Below are 18,643 nucleotides of genomic sequence, written 5' to 3'. Positions count from 1 at the left end.
TATTTCACAAAAGGCCCATTGTTGGGAAAGTTTATAATCTTCTCTTTTGTTTAATTCAATCCTCATGCATCATCGCCATCCTCCTTGGCCTCCTCCCCCCCCCCACGAAACAAAAGATCTCAAGGCAAGCTGCAGGCTTGGGAGGCTTTTATTCATATCCTTAACCTCACTATGGTCCGATTCTAGCATATGATCCGCGGCTGAGGCTGGGATTTTGCTGCTGTTTTCGCTTCACAAGTTATCACCATAGCACAGTGGCCCAGACGCAGCGAGGCCATTTTCGGGAAGTGATTGAGATGCCTTGACACAGGCTGACTGCAAAGCCGTAGTAGCATCTGCAGGAATGGGTCCGTACCACCCGGTGCTTGTGAGAGGGAAAACCTTTAAAGTAGGGGTGGCTGACAACCACAGTTCAGGGGTTTGATCTTGCCTCTTAAGGACTGTTTTCTGCTCCCCTCCCCTTCCGCTCCAAGGGCTCACTGACTTTGACAGCGGCAAGAAAAAAATCATAGCACCTGAACTTGGAGACAGCCAATGAAGCTGAATGTGGTTGTAAGGTTCACAGCAAAAGAAAGTACAGTGGTACCTCAGGTTACATACACTTCAGGTTACTTTGCTTCAGGATGAAAACAGAAATTGTGCTCCGGCAGTGCGGCGACAGCAGGAGGCCCCATTAGCTAAAGTGGTGCTTCAGGTTAAGAACAGTTTCAGGTTAAGAACGGACCTCCGGAACGAATTAAGTACTTAACTTGAGGTAACACTGTACTTCTTCACATAAGGGAAATAAAAGGTAAAGGAACCCTGGATGGTTAAGTTCAGTCAAAGGCAACTATGGGGTTGCGGCACTCATCTCGCTTTTCAGGCTGAGGGAGCCAGCATTTGTCCACAGAGTTTTCCAGGTCATGTGGCCAGCATGACTAAACCACTACTGGTGCATGGAGGACTGTGATGAGTGCTAGAGCGCATGTTTACCTTCCCGCAGCTGCAGTACCTATTTATTTACTTGCACTGGTATGATTTCAAACTGCTAAGCTGGGACAGAGCAACGGGAGCTCACCCCATTGCACGTATTCAAACCGCCAACCTTCCGATCAGCAAGCCCAAGAGGCTCAGTGGTTTAGACTACAGCGCCACCCATGTCTTCACATAGCACGTAGTTAAAGTAATACAGTATATAACAGTTGCCTTGCAAAGAAATGCAGCCTCAGTACCACATTCCAGATGGTGACTGGAGAAGCAGGATAAGCGGATTTTGCAATACAAACCAGAACTGTGTGCACGCAAGCACACACATGTACAGTGCACCTCCGTAAATATGATACAGCAGCTTCCTTTTATTCCTGAATTACAATATATCTTCTGACAGTTCACAAGTGTCTACGGGAGTAAGATTCTAGCTTTTGGACAGTTGCATTAGAAACAGCTAATAGAAACGGTCTGCTACATATTGTACCAAGTCCATTATTCAGTGACATCACCTGTAAATTATTCATATGCTAAAAAACAAATATTTAAAAATCCCACTGGAACAATAAAATTCTACATCAGATGTTTCACATTTGAGAAGGAGAGCCACGCTGCTTCCTTCCCAGAAGCAAGATACTTGGCACATGGCTTTCAGAGTTTGTAGTTGTGGCAGAGCTTACTCCAAAGTGGGGTGGGAACCCCAATATGATTTACACCATTGGTTGTGGGTATGCTGATTGACATCCCTTCTGTTTCCCATTATTCTAAACCAAGCTTTTGATCCTTCCTTTCCATTCATGCATTGTTTGAAAAGTTGTATGCATTGTCTTTTTTCGTTACCATCCTCATAAAATTGTAACCCTTCAAATTCATAAGGCAGGGTTGTTGTTGTTGTTTTGCAAGTACCTGGTTTCCTTTTTCTGATGCACCTCACCTAATTTCCAACACAGCTGGCACTACTTCTTTAGGTAAATGCTGTGGAGTCTGGGTTCCTCCAGATTTAAAGCTGCAACACCTTCAGCTTGAGCCAGCAAGTCTAAAGGACAGAGGTGATGGGAGGTGCATTGAACCAACACCTGAAGAGTCACAGCTTTTCTGTGCCCGATACAGGCGTTAAAAAGCAAGAGGATTAAAAGAGAGAGAGAGAGCCACACATAAGCGATAAACACAGAACAGAATTCAGCTTCTTGGGAATCTCCGCTTTTTATTTTTTTTAAGGCATCTTTCTGGTTCTCATGGTGCAAAAGTATGCTTGGGAGCATCCTGCTGGGCTTCTAGCAAAGCCAAAATAAAGCATGCAAACACTGGAGAAATGATGCAAATCTGATCATCAAGTTGCACACTTCAGACTACCTGGCCAAAGAAATTTATTTTCTTTTCTTTTTTAAAAAAAGCATGCTCTTTGCCATGCAATGGGTTTAAGGCTTTGGAAGAAGGGAGCTCTGTTACATTCTAAAGCAGCAATGGGAAACCTGTGGCTCAACAGATGTTGCTGGACCACAACTCCCATAATTCCTCTCCACTGGATAAGTTGGCAGGAGCTGGTGGGAGTTGGTGCTCATTGACATCTAGAGGACCAAAGCTTCCTCCGCTTCTCTGTTCTGTGAAGACCCCTGGTTTTAGGAAAGTGGGCGTTCTCTGCATCTCTCCATGAGGACCATTTGAGCATCACAGGAGCATCCTTGCAGACTCTGTGCTGCCCCATCTGCAACAGCCCCTCAGTACAACATGAGGCTCAGTCATTGAAACAGGAAATCTTTAGTGCACCAGAATGCACAGAAATGGGCCCAGCTGTGCACAAAGCTCTTTACATTTAGACCTTTCAGTTGCTGCAAATTTCTTCTCCCCGTATTTGAGAGACGCTCTTGCTTCTTCTTTTTATGTCAGATGGACTGTTGCTCAGTGGCAGAGCACTGGCTTCATATGCAAGAAGGTCCCAGGTCAACTGCAGCTGGGATGGAGAGAGCCTTCTGCCCAATACCTCATAGACTCGCTGCCAATCAGTGTGGACAATATTGAGCTAGATGGACCAGTGACCTGCTTCATTATCTGTGTCTCCTACTACATTTCCTGAAATCGGATTCTTTATTTCCAGTCCCCCCCCCCTATAAAACAATTTCTAATGGCCAAAAGGATGGACTGTTTACAACAATTTGACACACTTATTCACTTCTGGCTGCTCAGATATGCCTTTCTGCAAATCAGGGTCTTTCTACTCACTGCCCCAACCAGTCCTCAACCAGGTCCACCAGGATGGTGTCACTTTACTTACCCTGGTCCTCAGAACCGCAAGCAGAACCTGCACATACATTGTTCTTCCTTCCAACAGGGCAAGTGTGTCAAGAGTGCTTCTTCTGTTATGCAGAACAGTTCCCTCTCTCTAGTGCCCTGCATTTGCTTGTGAACAGAAGGATGTTCCCTTAATGGCCAGTCTAGTCTTTACTTAAACCAGGGTGGCCCTCCAGCTGTGGTTGGACTCCACCAGCTCCCATTGGGTCCAGCCAGCATGGCTTAATGGACAGGGATGGTGCGAGTTCTGGTCTGGCATTATATGGAGGGCCATAGGTTACCATAGCATGATCTAGACCGAGATTAGAAAGCACGTGTGCCCAGCAGCCTTCCACTGCACTCAATGGCCAGATGAAGAAAGCACCACACATACACAACCGTCCTATGTTTTCTCCATCCTGTGTTCCATGGGAGAAGGACACCCCTGTGGACCTCTCCCATTCTTTGTCCAGCCAAACTCTCTAACAGCAGTAGCTTCTTGCACCATCAAAAAAGGGTACCATACAAATTGAAATCCTCATCATAAAAAATATCAGGAGATTCACGTGGAAGAAAGAACGAAACGATCCCAAACTGTCCACTTCCAAACGCAGCAATGCCACATATGTTTTTCCTGCACATGCATATTATTTAGCACATTAAGTATACAACAGACCTGTAGGGGATAAAAGTCTTTGGGGGTGGGGGTAAAAATAAGGCAGGACAGCTCCCATTTGGGAGGGACTTTGGGGGGAGGGAGAGGGAAGGACACACCACTTGCCTCGATACTCGTCTGCAGTTATCTTAATTTATTTTTATTGTGTCTGAACGAACCCTACGAAAACGTCTTCAAGGCAGCTTAATGTCTTCTTCAATTCACAGTCCTCCCTGAAGATGTATTTCTCCACATTATATTTATATATAAAAAAAAGTCTTTAAAAAAATCCACCTGGAAAAGCAAAGAGAGTGATGCGGCCGCGTGGGGAGAAGCGCTGCGATCCTCACTGTGCTTTGGAAAAGGCCAGGTCCTAAACAAACTCTCCCCGGAACGGCAGGGAACTTTGGCTCTGCTCCTGCCAGCGGTAGCGAAGCTGGGAGAGCGGCTTGTCCTCCAGCTTCTCGAATTCGGCAAAACCCAGCTGGTTCAGGATCTCATAGACGCCAGCCTTGGCCGCTACCTGGAAGCAGGGAGGGGAAAGAAAAGGAGGGAGGGAAATATACGCTTAAATTCCTCCATGTATACAGGTGAGCAAGTGTCCACATTGCAGAAGTGGCATGCCACATTATGTCCACATTTTGCAGCGTGGGGGGGACAGGGGACGGGATGAGACGACATCCTAAATAAATGACCAGCATATGGGGGGTGGGGGGTGGCAAGGAACAGCAAGGCAACTCTGGTTCTCTGGGGAGCAACAGCAAAGTCATTTGCAGAGGGCAGGAAAGGAGGAATGGTCTAAAATGTCCTTTGCAGCTCTTGCAAGAACTGCTTGTATGCATCGTTAGCGGCATGTTGAGGAACACTGCCGTATTTTCCTTCCATTTCAGACGTGTCTGCAGACAGGTAAGTACTGATTGTGTGCACACCTAGACCCTGCTCCAATTCAATATGGCTAGCGTTCGCAGGTGCTTCCTGCAAGCATCACTTCTGCACTCCATCTTGGGTTTTGTCCTATAGAGGAGGGGCTCCCTAGCCTAGGGGATGGGGCTTCATACAAAATGAGCAATTCGTAGGTTATTCTGAAATCCTTTCCCTTCTGGCTATTGAGACTTCCCCCTGCACCTCTGTGCTATCATTTATTCATTTAAAGTATTTCTATCTCCCTTCTGCCACATCACCTTTAAGCATATATATATATAATCAAGCTTGGACAACCACCCTAATCGGTTCTATTTTTCTAGAAAAAAATGTGCTGGAACTAATGGCCAGAAAACCTCAAATTGGCTTTACACTTAGAGAGAAAACACGAATGCATCTGTTTCCTTCTCTGTGTTCACATGAAATTCAGATTGTGGGAAATGTATGCTCTTGCCTTTATGAAGTTATTTCACAACAGAAATGCATAGGAGTCATTAAGGAGGCTGCGAGGAAGGGGGGAGTGATGGGTTATAAAACCTAAGGAACTGCTGCTCCTGGAACACCTGGGATGTCTCCCTGACCCACTTCAGATACATGCAAGAGGAGAGCCCAGAGACTCGTTCAGAGTATGTTTCATCTACTTCTGCTGCAGCAGCAGATTAGGCAAACATCTGCTTTGTTTGTGTTCCTCTCCATGCTTGTTCTTAAGCCAGAACATCCTACCCAAGCACTCCAGAAAGGCATAATCCACACTATTTCCCTGAAACTTTCATTCATAACCCCCACCCCAACTGCCCATCCATTCATAACCTTCAGTTGACAGAGAATGACTCCAAGCAGTACAAAATGTATTATAAGGAAATGCTATCTATCAGTGGTATGAAAATAGATTTAGTTAAACACACACACACACACACACACACAGAGAGAGAGAGAGAGAGAGAGAGAGAGAGAGAGAGAGAGAGAGACTATTCCATTATTTTCCACCCTAAGAATTAACAAATTATACTGCACCTTTCAGATGACCAATCAACTGGGATTCACTGCAGAATCTATTTTCACCATTATCCATGCTTGGTAAAGGTAAAGGGACCCCTGACCATTAGGTCCAGTCGTGGCCGACTCTGGGGTTGCGGCGCTCATCGCGCTCTATAGGCCGAGGGAGCTGGCGTACAGCTTCCGGGTCATGTGGCCAACATGACTAAGCCGCTTCTGGCAAACCAGAGCAGCGCATGGAAACGCAGTTTACCTTCCCGCCGGAGCAGTACCTAATTATCTACTTGCACTTTGACATGCTTTCGAACTGCTAGGTTGGCAGGAGCAGGGACCGAGCAACGGGAGCTCACCCTGCCACGAAGATTCGAACCGCCGACCTTCTGATCAGCAAACCCTAGGTTCTGTGGTAAACCACAGCGCCACCCGCGTCCCTTATCCATGCTTACCTATTAGAATAGTTCATCTAAGGCTACGAATCTTGCTCCATTAGCTCCATTAGCGTTTGCCTTTCCCATTTGCAAGCCTGTTTGCTTTTGAAATGTAAGAGATTACATACGAGACCTGGATACAGGATGGAGTCTTGGAAATACATTCCTCATGTTAATGCAAGCTTAGTCAAAATGGGGAATAGGAATGTCGAAAGAAGGACAAGGCCTAGAGTCGAACAATGCATGCATGGATGCTCGCTTTCTTTGGAGCAGCCTTTGCCAGCCAAGTGCTGTCCAGATGTTTTGAACTACAACTCCCATCAGCCCCAGGCAGTGCAGCCATGTCACAGCTGGCCCCGATGGGAACTGTGGCTGAAAGTATCTGGAGGGTTGCAGCTTGGCAAAGGCTGCTTTTGGTGACGTCAACATGTTTGCTGCTGGGGTTAGCAGAAATTTCTAAGCATTATCAAATCAAATGTGGCTTAAATAACTTTTGGCCCATCTATTTGGGACCGTTTGCTCATAGCCAGAAGCTCTTCCTTCCTTCAGGAGGGCCTTCCTGTTAAGGTAGTGTGGTGAAAAAACTTTTAACCGTCTGGCCCACTAAGATTGACTCATAACCTCATGTTAACCCCTGTGTCTAGTGATAATGGAGAAATTGGCCAAGCAAATAACAAAGAGGCCGTGGTCCTAGAAAGAAAGGGGTAGTTCATGAGAACTGTCTTTGCTTTATAAAATTTGCGGCTAACAAAGAACATGATTGGGCTTCTCCTTTGACTCATACCTCTCTGTGGAGAGATGTTTGGAGACGGTTTGTCATTCTTTCATTGTATAACAAATTTATAGAAAAACTATTTTTCAGCCTGACTACTATTAGATAAACATTGTGATGTAACACATATAGAAACATCTTTTTTCATCAATTTCTTTAGAAGCAGGACAACATATGTATTTTATAGGGAACACTTACATAAATTTGCTCCACGTGTATTCATTTTTTCTGGATTTTTTTGTTATGTAATGTGCATACATTATTAATTTTTAATAGAATATTTTTTACAAAACCCTCTGTATTAATTAGAACAAACGAATTCTTTTTCTAAAAAAAGAAATAAGTTTAACTTATCTTTTGATTTAATGGTTGAGAAGTTCTTAATTTAGCAGTCTGTAGGTTTCTTCATGTGGGTGCTCTTTATTTTACGGAAGAAACTGCAGCTTTTACAAATTTGACTCTTGCAAACATCTAGTGACTGGTGTTTGAAATGATGGGCAAAGGCTTAAAAAACAAACAAACCAGGAATTGCATTTTGTAAGTCAACATGTTTGTTTCTTTTTTTAAAAAGTCACCTTTCCTAGGCTTCAAGGTGGACCATGTGGTGAGTTACTGATGAATCAGGAAGCACCAAGCAGGGCTTAGAACTCCCAGTGCTTATCATTGTTCTCAGTATTCCTAGAAGTCTAAACATTATTCGATCAGTTTCCTGGTGCAACAAACTCCCTTGGATGGTGTGGGATCTACAAGATGGAGCGATGGAGCCTTCCTGATTCAAGGAAACTTGCTCAAGGAGTAAAGAGTGAAGCTGAGCCTTCTTCCCTAAGGGAATGAAATAAACAAGGGCCACCATCTTTGACTTATCTCAGTTCAGCAACAGAGCACATTCCAGCTCCATTCTGCTTTCTAACCAAGCATGAAGTGAGCTCGTGCAGATAATATTCCTTCCTTCTCTCCTGCTCCGCTTCATGCTGTACATCGATGGGACGCCAGCAACGTCCCCCCCCCTTTCATTTCCCCTCCAGCGCTTCCTCCCCGCCCCCCGCCCCAGACATGCATGCGGGGTGAATGTCGTTTTCCAGCAAGTCCCTTCAACCAAGAATGGCCGGGGCTCTGATTGTAACCGCATTTGGCAGGTGCCCCTTTCATCTCTCACCAAAGAGATCAAACATGCCAATATGAATTAGCAAAGCTAATTGAGACGGAGAGGAGCCGAGGCTTTCCCATCACACACCAGTCAGCGACTCCCCACTTAGAGTTGACACAAACAGGAGAGGGAGAGAGGCTTGTCTCAAGGACACCGATAAAATGAGCCCGTTCCGACACCCACACCGCTTTCCTCCGTCTGCACAGTTTTCACCTTCTCCCGTCACCGAACGGTTATTTTGAATCGTGGCACTTTTGTTGTGCAATTCCACTCATTTTTTAATTTTATTTTTTACCACCGGAGCTACATTTGCAGTGCAGTTGCCCATGCTAAGGGGCGTTTCGAAACATGCAAACACCCTTTCTTTTGAAATAGGAGGTGGCTCTTTGGGGACTATTCAGTGAATGACATATTGGTCTGAACACAGGCTACGCTCCTCTCCCCGACCCCCCCCCCAAGAAATCTGGCTTGTAAAAGAACCCGAGTGTGGCCTATAACCACACTCTTCTAGGATAGAGAAGCTGTGATCTCATTTCAGAGGGTGGTCTATATTCCAAGCAATACAACATTTGAAATTCAATGGAAGGTTGCATTCTGCAACCGCAGCTTACCAAATCAACCTGCAGCTACTTTTTTTAAAAAATCAGACCTCCTACTCCATCTTCTGCACCTACCCTTTCTCCAAAAGGAGCCGGGGGTGGGGAGTACATGCTTTGTATGCAAAATGTATTTGGTTCAATTCCTGGCATCTCCAGTGACAATGATCTCAGGCAGGTGGCGATGGAAAAGACCCCACTACCTATTAGGAGAAGACAATATTGGACTAGGTGCACTAATAATCTCGCAAAGTCTAAAGCAGCTTCTTAGTTTCTTTTTCACAAGGCTGCAGCTGCCGCCGCTCCTTCCACACACCCTTCTTTTACTTCTCAGAAACTGGCGTACAGGCCAGATTTGGCCTAGGAGCTGCCAATCATTGATCCAAAGATCAGCAGACTTGGTAACAGTAACTGGAATCCTCTTTTTCATTTTGACTTTGCCTCGCTTGAGTTTTAAAACATGCAGTCAAAGAGACAGGACACACGCCGGCTTTTCCAATAAGAAATTTGTATCTTCCTCCATACGCAGACAGATTTAGAGTTCCAGAATTATTCTTTTAACAAGCCGCCTGGCACCTGAAAAGGCTTAACAAATGATTACGGCACAAGCCTTTGTAGAGAGGACCACTTCATCTGCTGCAAGGTGTTGTCCTAAACTGGCAAGCATATGTACACCTTCTGAAATCGCTTGGAGGTTCTCAGCTGTGATCCACAGGCCCCTTCTGCTCCACAACCTCCCCTCATATAGGGCTCTTCTTAGTGGCCTGGCTTAAGACACCCATGATTTTCATAACATGCTGATGGTTTGATCACAATGCTGGCATGGAAGGCAAACAAGGGAAGACCCCCAACTATTTCAGAGTGGTTGGGGTGGAAGGGAAAACGTTTGAGAACTGCTGCCTGATCATGGTTTCCAACTGGTTTCCAGGTGCATGTTTATGGGTATCTGCAAACATGGGAGATGTCACCCACATTCTCCATACTGGTTTCAGGAAACTCTGGAGCTGCATCAGCACACCTGTATAATCATGCCTGTCACGTAAAACATGGAGCTGTCGTTTGCGTCTCTTACCAAAGAGGCTAATTGGAGGGTTAATTTGTTGCAGAGGGATGCCTCGGAAGGTTCCTTTTTGCGGGAGCAAAAGAGAGAGATGGTGCTCTATCGGCCAACAGTTCTCCAGGCCTCTCCCATTCTCATGCACACAAAAAGCTCTCATTTCCAAACGGAGAGAGAGAGGGCGAGAGATGGATGAGGGGACCACCCTGGCTCTACAAAGCCTTTCAAGTTGCAGCGCTGGGGCAACCACAGCACAGGCAGAGGTCTGATAAAAAAACGAGAGAGGGAAGGCCAAAGGTCCAATGAAATGAAAGGCCTCGAAAACCCTTTTGTGCCTGGGAATAATAGGGTGAAGGAGGGTGCTTTTCAAGGGACAGCTTTGATACCTTATGAATGAAAACAGGGGGACTCTGTGCCTTGGTGGCAAACACTGCAATGGATTGCAGTTGATCTCCCTCACTTCCTCAACATGACCTCATCCCCTGGGAAGAGCAACTCAGCCAAGCTTTGAATATAGGGACATGGCTCCCTATCCTGCTTCTTCGGAGATTTACAGAACCACCATGCCACCTCACACCAAAATAATTCACTGTCTCTGGAGAAGAGTGGGCATGAGAAGGGGGTCAACTTTCTTTGCAATGGACTTGTTTTGTGGGTAAGGAAGCAGCGTGGCTTGTTTAAAGTAGAACGATGTACCTGCAAGGATACATTACCTAAGCAGAAGGCAGACACAAAGGAGGAGAAATATTCCCCTAGGTGGAAACCTACTTCTAAGACAAATGGCAAGACTACATCCTCTTGAGATGGAAGTCTGTATGCCATGCTTTAAACATGCATGAGTTTTTCAGATACATGTGGAATCTGGGGAGTGTTAATGGATATTTCTTGTTCTCTATTACAGTACCAGAGAAACACTCTGTTGTGCACAACTGTCTCATGCAAAAAGAAGTAAAATAGATTACAAAACCTGTCAAGAAAACAGTACTCTTCACAGTGCAATCTTGTACGTATTAATTCAAAAGCCAGTCCCCCCCCCTGTGTACAGGGATGCAGCCTAGGAAAACTTGAAAGATGTGTTCACACTTTGGTCTCTCGGCACAAGCTGCCAAAAAAATGCAGGCATTACTGTAGGTAGGGGAGTCTGGGAGAGAGTTTAACGTCTCCTCTTGCAATCCTCACCAGCACCCCAGGTTTATCCAGCAACAACATTCCCCTCTTGCTGTCACTAAGCTCTCTTCAGCAAAGAGAGAAGAGCAAAATAGCACATCGAAGTGGCGAGAGCTGATGAATCAGCTGTAATCTGTGAAGAATGCACATGAATTCCATTCCCTTCTGTGTATGTCCATCTGACCAAACCGCATGGAGATTAATTCGCCAAGCCACAGACACTACGAAACCTCACTTGTGGAAAGAGCAGAGCTGGAAACAATAGGGAGCCATGACATGCCGGTACATACATACACACATACATTCTTACAACAAGGGCAGAACTGCCTTTTCCTCTGCGTCTTCCGCCCCGCCCCCTTCCCATGCACCACAAACAAAAAGTAGGACATGGTTGAAAGTTTGGTAGGAAGTGGCAAGGAAGAGGTAGAATGATGAAGAGGTAGGAAGATTCAAAGGGGGGCAAGAAGAAGAAAATATGGGAAAGGAAAGCAGCCTGAGATCTAGTCCTGGGATATGGTACACAGGCTCTTAACTGAAATGGCAAATGCCAAAAAGTCAAATGCGCCCATTTCCCCCCTTTTTGAGAGTCTCTCAGCAAGTGACAATGAAGCTGTATTATTTTGGAGAAGTGTAGAGGTAGATGCACACTTCTGTGCTAGAAAGGACGCAGTGCAGATTTCACTCCCCTTCCCCCATTCTTTCCATCCCTGCCCCCCCCATGCTGCAAGTGGACAATATTAATTTGACTTCTGTTATTCGAAGCAGGAGAAACTGACAAGGCTTTTTCACAGCATGACACATTTGCAGCACAAATTAAAGTAAGGATTAAAAGCTTCTAGAGCAGCCTTTCTCAACCTCAGGTCCCCAGATGTTGTTGGATTACGACTCCCATCATTCCTAGCTAGCAGGACAAGCGGTCAGGGATGATAGGAACTGTAGTCCAACAACATCTGGGGACCCAATGTTGAGAAAGTTTGTTCTAGAGGGCATCATAGCTGCATGCCAGAAATAGGGGGTCCAATCCTACAGACTGATTTTTTGCAGAGGTCCAGACGATGTCCAGGAAATTAAACCATCCTAATTTCTGAAGTGTATTTTATGAGCCTTTTGTTGCTCTTGTTGATGTTCAGAAAGGGACTTCTGAAGATGCCTATGATTTGGAGTCCCTCCAGACATCCTTCTTATTATGCATTCATGATGATTTGTGCTCAGGAGGATACTGCAGAGGTTATATGTGATCCCACTTTTTACACTGTGTCTGCAAGTTTTGGCGCGGACAAACAGTTTCATTTCCAGTCAGTGTATGTCCTCATAACTTCCTGACACCATAGCACCATGAACGCTTTGGTTTATTTTTTGTTCCACCTTTGCTGCACTATAGCACAAGACTGCCCCTCCAGTAAGACCAAGGAAGCAACGCAGAACAACTAAGAAAGCGGAATGAGGTGTGGACGGTCCAGTATAAATCCACCACTAATACTCTCTCATTTCATCGATGAGATGTTGCAGAATACACTTGCAAGAAAACCAGCAGCCTGGAGGAGCAGAGAGAGAGAGACAGAGACGAACAAGAATCACTCAAAACACACCTATCTTCTTTAGCTGCTAAGTGTAGCAGGTTAGCCCTGACAGGTTAACACAACGATATTCCATCTTCTCTAAGCTGCTTGCGTGAAAGAGTGGGAGAGCAAAACAGAGAAATAGCAGGGAGTTCATCTATGGACAAACCACAATTCCTTCTCTCCAGGACAAAATTAGATCTTGGATGTGTGAAACTGAGGTGCCTTTTCAAAGACTGGCAGGAGAAAAAACATAATAGTATTTGTGGGAGTTCTGGATAAACCAGGAAAGGACAACCATGTGGGAGGCACAAACACACAACACACACACACAGAGAGAGAGAGAGAGAGAGAGAGAGAGAGAGAGAGCGCAAAACAGAGAACGGAACTGGGAGTGCAGTCAAGGAGGAAGCACTAAACAAGACCAATATTTGGAGGGGAGAACATGACAGGGTAGCAGCATGAGACAGAGAGGGCAAAATGCCTAGATGTATTTGCGTGGCTTCTTTCAACCCCAAATTTTTCTATTTAAGCACAAAATGGGTGGCTTTAAACATAACAAAAAGGTCAATGAGGCCCCTCAGTCTCCTGTCTGAATGACTCACTCTAAGGCAGCAGCACTATGGAGATTCTGGGAAGGTTTCTCCTAACATGCTTCATCCTGTGCAAGGACTTCCACCTGTGCACTGGGGCTTCCCTCCCCTCCCTTGTGTGCCCCCCACCATTGACCCTGTGGGGTCAGGAGGAGCCCAGAACAGCAAAAGGAGGGAAAGAAGGGCAATCATTCCACTTGGCAAGCAGCAATGCAGAATCCCACCCTCTGCCGCAATGCAACTTAAGAGCAACCATCTTGCAGCTATTCTGGATGGTGTCTGATATTCAGATCTCCTTTTTGTTCAGCTCCTCAAATATTTAATGCATTCTTCAACCTGCAGAGAGGAAATTCTTCCGGGTTGCCAGCTGTCCTGATAGTCATAGGACTATCTGATCTAATCCTTCCTCTGTCCAGCACTCAAATACTAGGCTACTATTCTGTACTCTGTCCTCCCTAGAAAATCCCCAGTCCACTTTGTTTTGGAAAGCTGCCCCCCACCAAAGCATGAGGCTACCAGTTCCCCTTTCCAGTGAACACTTAAGTATCAGTGGGGAAACCCAAAATTTTACTGCTTCCCAGATTCTAATGAGGTATGAGCATGTGACAATGCACTCCTCACCACTCGGCAGGATGATACAGACAAGCGGTTGCATGCAGTCCTCACTAAGCTGTTTGTTAATACCTGCTCATTTGTATTTACCGGTGGAATCAGTCGAACTGGAGAAAAAGGAATGTCCCCCCCTGCTCCTCCACTGCATGCCATGCAAAGTTCACTGGATACAGTGGGGAATTTAGATGAGGTGGCTTAGTATGTGAACTGGCCCTTAGCTATTTTATTTCATTTGGGTCACACATGGCAGAGGCACAGCATCTAAATATCTGGAGGGTCGGGGAAAGCTCAGATGAAGCATTTCCACGGGTGATTTAAAAACTGGGTGCTTTCCGTGTCAGTACACTGATTGAAACATCCATATTGACCAGGACATATAGCTGCTTTTAAAACGCCTCCTTTCCACTTACTCCTCTGCACTGACAGCATTCCAAAAATGACACACTGGGGACAGAAAGGCATACCTGTCATCATGTGGGGCAATATATTTGGCTTCTATTTTCCATGCAGTGCTTGGTGAAGCTAAACTGTTTGTTCCACTGATTAACCTATCTTCCCCTGCTTTCTGCACCTTCCTTTCCTGGCATTACAACACTCCCCGCTACCCCACTATAGGATTGCAGTATCCCTTTTTCATGTATTACCGTACTTTTCCATGTATAAAACTATGTTTCCCCCCCCCCTTCAAAAATCATGCTAAAAAGTGGGGGCATCTTATACATGGATAGTGCATAGGGTGGACGTTTGATTGGCTGCTGCCACAGCTGTCAGCAGCTATTGTGCGTGTTATTGGTTGCTGCATCAATGGCAGGTGTTGATTGTCTGACGCTGCGGCAGTTGGGCAGGAGATTGGCAGCTTCTGCCGGTGATGGTACAGACGGCAGACGGGAGGCAGATTTTGCGACACATGCGGGTGAGCAATTTTTGGCAACCCCCCCAGAAAAGCTCAACAACTCTGTGCCACCCCCCCCCCCATTTTCTTAAATTTGAGTCCCCCAAAATAGGGGGCGTCTTATACACAGAAAAGTATGGTATATTTTTTATGGTGAAGTTTTTTGATCTTATTCTTAACAAATTTTTAAAATTTGTGTTGTGATTTTGTCTGACCACAACTCCCATCATCTCCACCCAGCTTAATCAATGGTCAGGGAAGATGGGAGCTGCAGGACAACAACTTTTGAGGTTGAAGAACACTGGTCTTGAAGACTCGAAGACTAAGTTAGCAGGTAACTAAAGGTAAAGGTAAAGGGACCATTAGGTCCAGTCGCGGATGACTCTGGGGTTGCGGCGCTCATCTCACTTTATTGGCTGAGGGAGCCAGCATACAGCTTCTGGGTCATGTGGCCAGCATGACTAAGCCGCTTCTGGCGAACCAGAGCAGCGCACAGAAACGCTGTTTACCTTTCCGCTGGAGCGGTACCTATTTATCTACTTGCACTTTGACGTGCTTTCAAACTGCTAGGTTGGCAGGAGCAGGGACTGAGCAATGGGAGCTCACCCCATCGCGGGGATTCGAACCGCCGACCTTCTGATCGGCAAGTCCTAGGCTCTGTGGTTTAACCCACAGCACCACCCGCGTCCCAGGTAACTAATGACATGTAAATAATAACCTAAGTAATGGATGAAGTTGCCTCTTGGTTTCTGTTGGAATAGGTCTGGATAGCACACACCCTGATCTATGGAAACAGGAGCCAGGTGTGCATCCCTACCTAATGAAGTCAAGAACCCTGTTTATGCATCCATGAATAGCTTGCCTCCATCCTTTTAGCTGGAGCGGCCAAGAGCAGAACTGTGGCTGCTCCCAAGAGGGGCCCAAAGCATGTGGACTCCAGGGAGAGGAAGATGGGGCTGTAGGTTCCTTCAGCAACTCTCCCCTCAAAGTGGTGCTCTCACAGATCTACTGGCCGACCAAGAGCTAGGTCCTGCTGAAGCTGTGAGCCTGCCGCCAGAGCATTTCGATGGCTCCTGGTCAACTGAAGCCGCTCAGATGAGACTTGCTCTCTGCCAAATATGCTTACTAAATAAAAAGATACTCCGAGGACAATGAACCAAAAATAATAATAAAATACAAAAACAGCTGTTTTCCATGGGAATCAATCCAGAAGGAATGCAACGGCAGCAGGCTGTGTTTGCTGTGCTTTTATTTTTTTTCCAGCGCATGGCGTGATGATGGGTGGGGTGGAAGGCTGAGAAAGCTCTTTGCGACAGCTGGGTGAACCGCTAGCAGCAGCTATGAGCAACTGGTGAAACTGAGAGGGCAGAAATGTGGGCTTGGGAAACAAAACCCAAAGACCCTAAAATGCTGTTCCCATATAGGTCACCATCCACTGCACCATTACTGAACAGACATACAATGTAGACATTTAAGGTAATGGGTCTCCCGACAGCCTAATAACCATCTCATCATCCCGATCCTACAGCAGTCGAGATCACTGCAGTCAATCCAGCTGAGCAAAAATATTGCGCTTTGGACTTAAATAAGAGTGCGTGGGATATACAACAGAAACAATATTTCCACAGCACTTTCATGCAACTTATGATTTTGTTAGAATCTAGCTCTCTCCGGCGATCGTTTTTTTTACATACTGAAAAGCATGGCTGCAATTTTTTTTTTTTATAAGGATGACAATTAAGCAGCAGGGGCTGGGAAAACACCCAGCAAGTTCAAAACGTAATAAAACAAATCAGCGACCTTTACAAATCTCAACATCTGTTAAACGGCTAGTGTTAGTGCTTAGCATTTGGAGTTAGCAACTCAGTGGTTTGTCTATAACAGAAGAGATGACCAGTGTCGCATCGCAGGCAAATGGCAGGATAATGACAATAATGACTTTGCAATTGTTTGAATGGCGAGCTGCTCACCAGACAAAAGCATACATGTCGGCATGCTTCCTTCCAAATTAATATCTGGGCTTTTTCAGGGCATTGTTTGGCACAGCCAGAAGCGAATGGTGTTGGAAAAGTGCTTACCTCACGCATCCAAACACTGAAAGGCCTCTGCCAGGAGTCCTTTTTCTCCAAATGCAGGTATGCATTGAACAAGATGAGATAGATATAGCGTTCCAAGTACTGGAGGCTCCTCAGCTGCAATGTCCGCATCTCCTTCTCCTCTTTAGCTGTTTTCCCCTGAAAATAATAGTAATAATAATAATAATAAATAGTAATAATAATAATACAATTGCTTAAGGGCCAACACTAGACAGCAGAACTGCCCTGCAAGTCCCAAAACTAGGGCAGGCCACCTTGCATTTTATCAAAGGAAATGCTGCTTCTGACATGACCGTGGTGGAATGAGAGCTGCAGTGGCGTGGCTCCTCCTTCCTGTGCTAGGAGGTTGAGCTCTGAAGCTGCCCGTCGGATGGGAGGAGTGCCATAGAAAGGTTGCGAAGGGCTCTTTGGTGGAGCTCATGCTTTGCATTCAGGAGGTCGTAGACTGAGTCCCAGGGTAGGGCTGGGTAAGACCCTAGGGCCTTAAATACTTTTGCACCTGAAGCCCAACTTCAACACCATAGACTGGGGAGCTTTGGTTTTCTTTGGGGGTCGGGAGTGGACTTTGCTTTTGAAGACCACAAATGGAAGGAAATTAAGAGTCACCCACCCTAAGACCTGCCACCCAAAGCGGGGTACTTTGTGGCATTTCAATGAAAGGCTGGGCCTGCTGCTATGTAGTTTTTTTCAACCCTAGTTCCTCTTTGACATTTAAGATCACTGTGGGATGCTTCAGTCACGGGAGCCCCTCTATGGAAGCAGCTCACAAACTGATTCACACAGCGGTGTGCCAAGCATGGAAAACCACCTTGCCAGCAGTAGCCTGGTGATCTGGAGAACCTCCTTCGGGCCAGGGCTGCACATTATCCAAAGGCTACTAAAGGGACAATGGGGCTGGTGTGGGAAGAGACTTGCAAATGTTAAAAATCGATGCATACACATACCCAACACACACACGGCAATTTCTGCAACCATGTGGTGGGGGGACTGTATTGTGGGAAACTTCCCTTGAAGACTCTGTCTGCGGTCAACTTAGAATGAACCTGCTTCTCATGCCAGGAGAACCGGCAGTGTTTGGAAGGTGGCTAAAACAGGGTGGCATTTAAACTTGGCAGCCCAGGCTCTCATTAAGGCAAACGCTTTCCTCTTTTAAACACAAAGACCCCTCCGAAATAAGTGTGTTGTTTTTTTAAAGCAGTATTGTATGCATCTACTTTCACGTACACATGTGCATTAAAAAAAATAAATCACACACACACCAAGCTATAAACGGTGCCATTATTTTATATAGTGCTTCTATTCCTGAAAGGCTGTGGTGACCAAGAATTAGTCCCCTCCTACCGTCTGTCCCTGCCTTGACCTCAACTGAGTCATGACCACACAACAGCAGGCCGACCGAGGTAGAAGCCTGAGGTGTGTTAGGGGTTTTATTCATAGTTTCTGGCCAAACACAGAGACCAGCCATCTTCCAGTTCAAAACGACCTCTTAAGCAGCTACTTTGCTATAAGTAGAAAACACCAATTAAAGCTTCATAGAATAGAAACACCACAAAACTGGAAAGGAAGAACCTGAGGGCTTGAGAAAACAGGGCCATTAACTAACACCCTATAGCTGCAATCCTACACATCTTTCTCAAGGATTAAGTCCCCACTGGGCTCAGTGGGGCATTCTTCTGCATCAATGTGCATAGGACTGTCAGCTACAACAGTTTAGAAAAGTCAGCTACTCCTCTTTTAACACTTCGCTCATTCAGGGTTTAGACGCAACTTAACTTGCTTTTAACTGCATCCAAAGCATCCCAGTAAATAAACGACAGCAAACAGCGGCAAACGCTGCCGTTATTTCCTTGTTTTGATTTGGCAGAATTTCACAACACGCCACTATTTTCAGTTTTAAACATCGCTTTGTTTAGATTGC

The 18,643-nt window shown here is 45.7% G+C and overlaps 1 protein-coding gene across 3 annotated transcripts in view; it reads right to left on the bottom strand.

Annotated features, from left to right (window-relative positions):
* Positions 1-4,028: 4,028 nt before the first annotated feature.
* Positions 4,029-18,643, bottom strand: part of PALD1 (phosphatase domain containing paladin 1) — a 108,746-nt gene continuing 94,131 nt past the window's right edge. For all 3 annotated transcript variants that reach the window (XM_082222036.1, XM_082222037.1, XM_082222035.1), the window contains exons 19-20: positions 16,708-16,863; positions 4,029-4,412 (exon numbers count right to left, since the gene is read on the bottom strand). In XM_082222036.1, the coding sequence (XP_082078162.1) occupies positions 4,263-4,412; positions 16,708-16,863 (306 nt within the window). In that variant the 3' untranslated portion in view covers positions 4,029-4,262. The remainder of the gene's footprint in view (positions 4,413-16,707; positions 16,864-18,643) is intronic.

This window comes from Podarcis vaucheri, assembly GCF_965113315.1.
Source record: "Podarcis vaucheri genome assembly, chromosome: 5".
Taxonomy (NCBI): Eukaryota; Metazoa; Chordata; class Lepidosauria; order Squamata; family Lacertidae; genus Podarcis; species Podarcis vaucheri.
The sequence above is the reverse complement of the archived record's forward strand: the minus strand, read 5'-3'. Positions and strand labels throughout refer to the sequence as shown.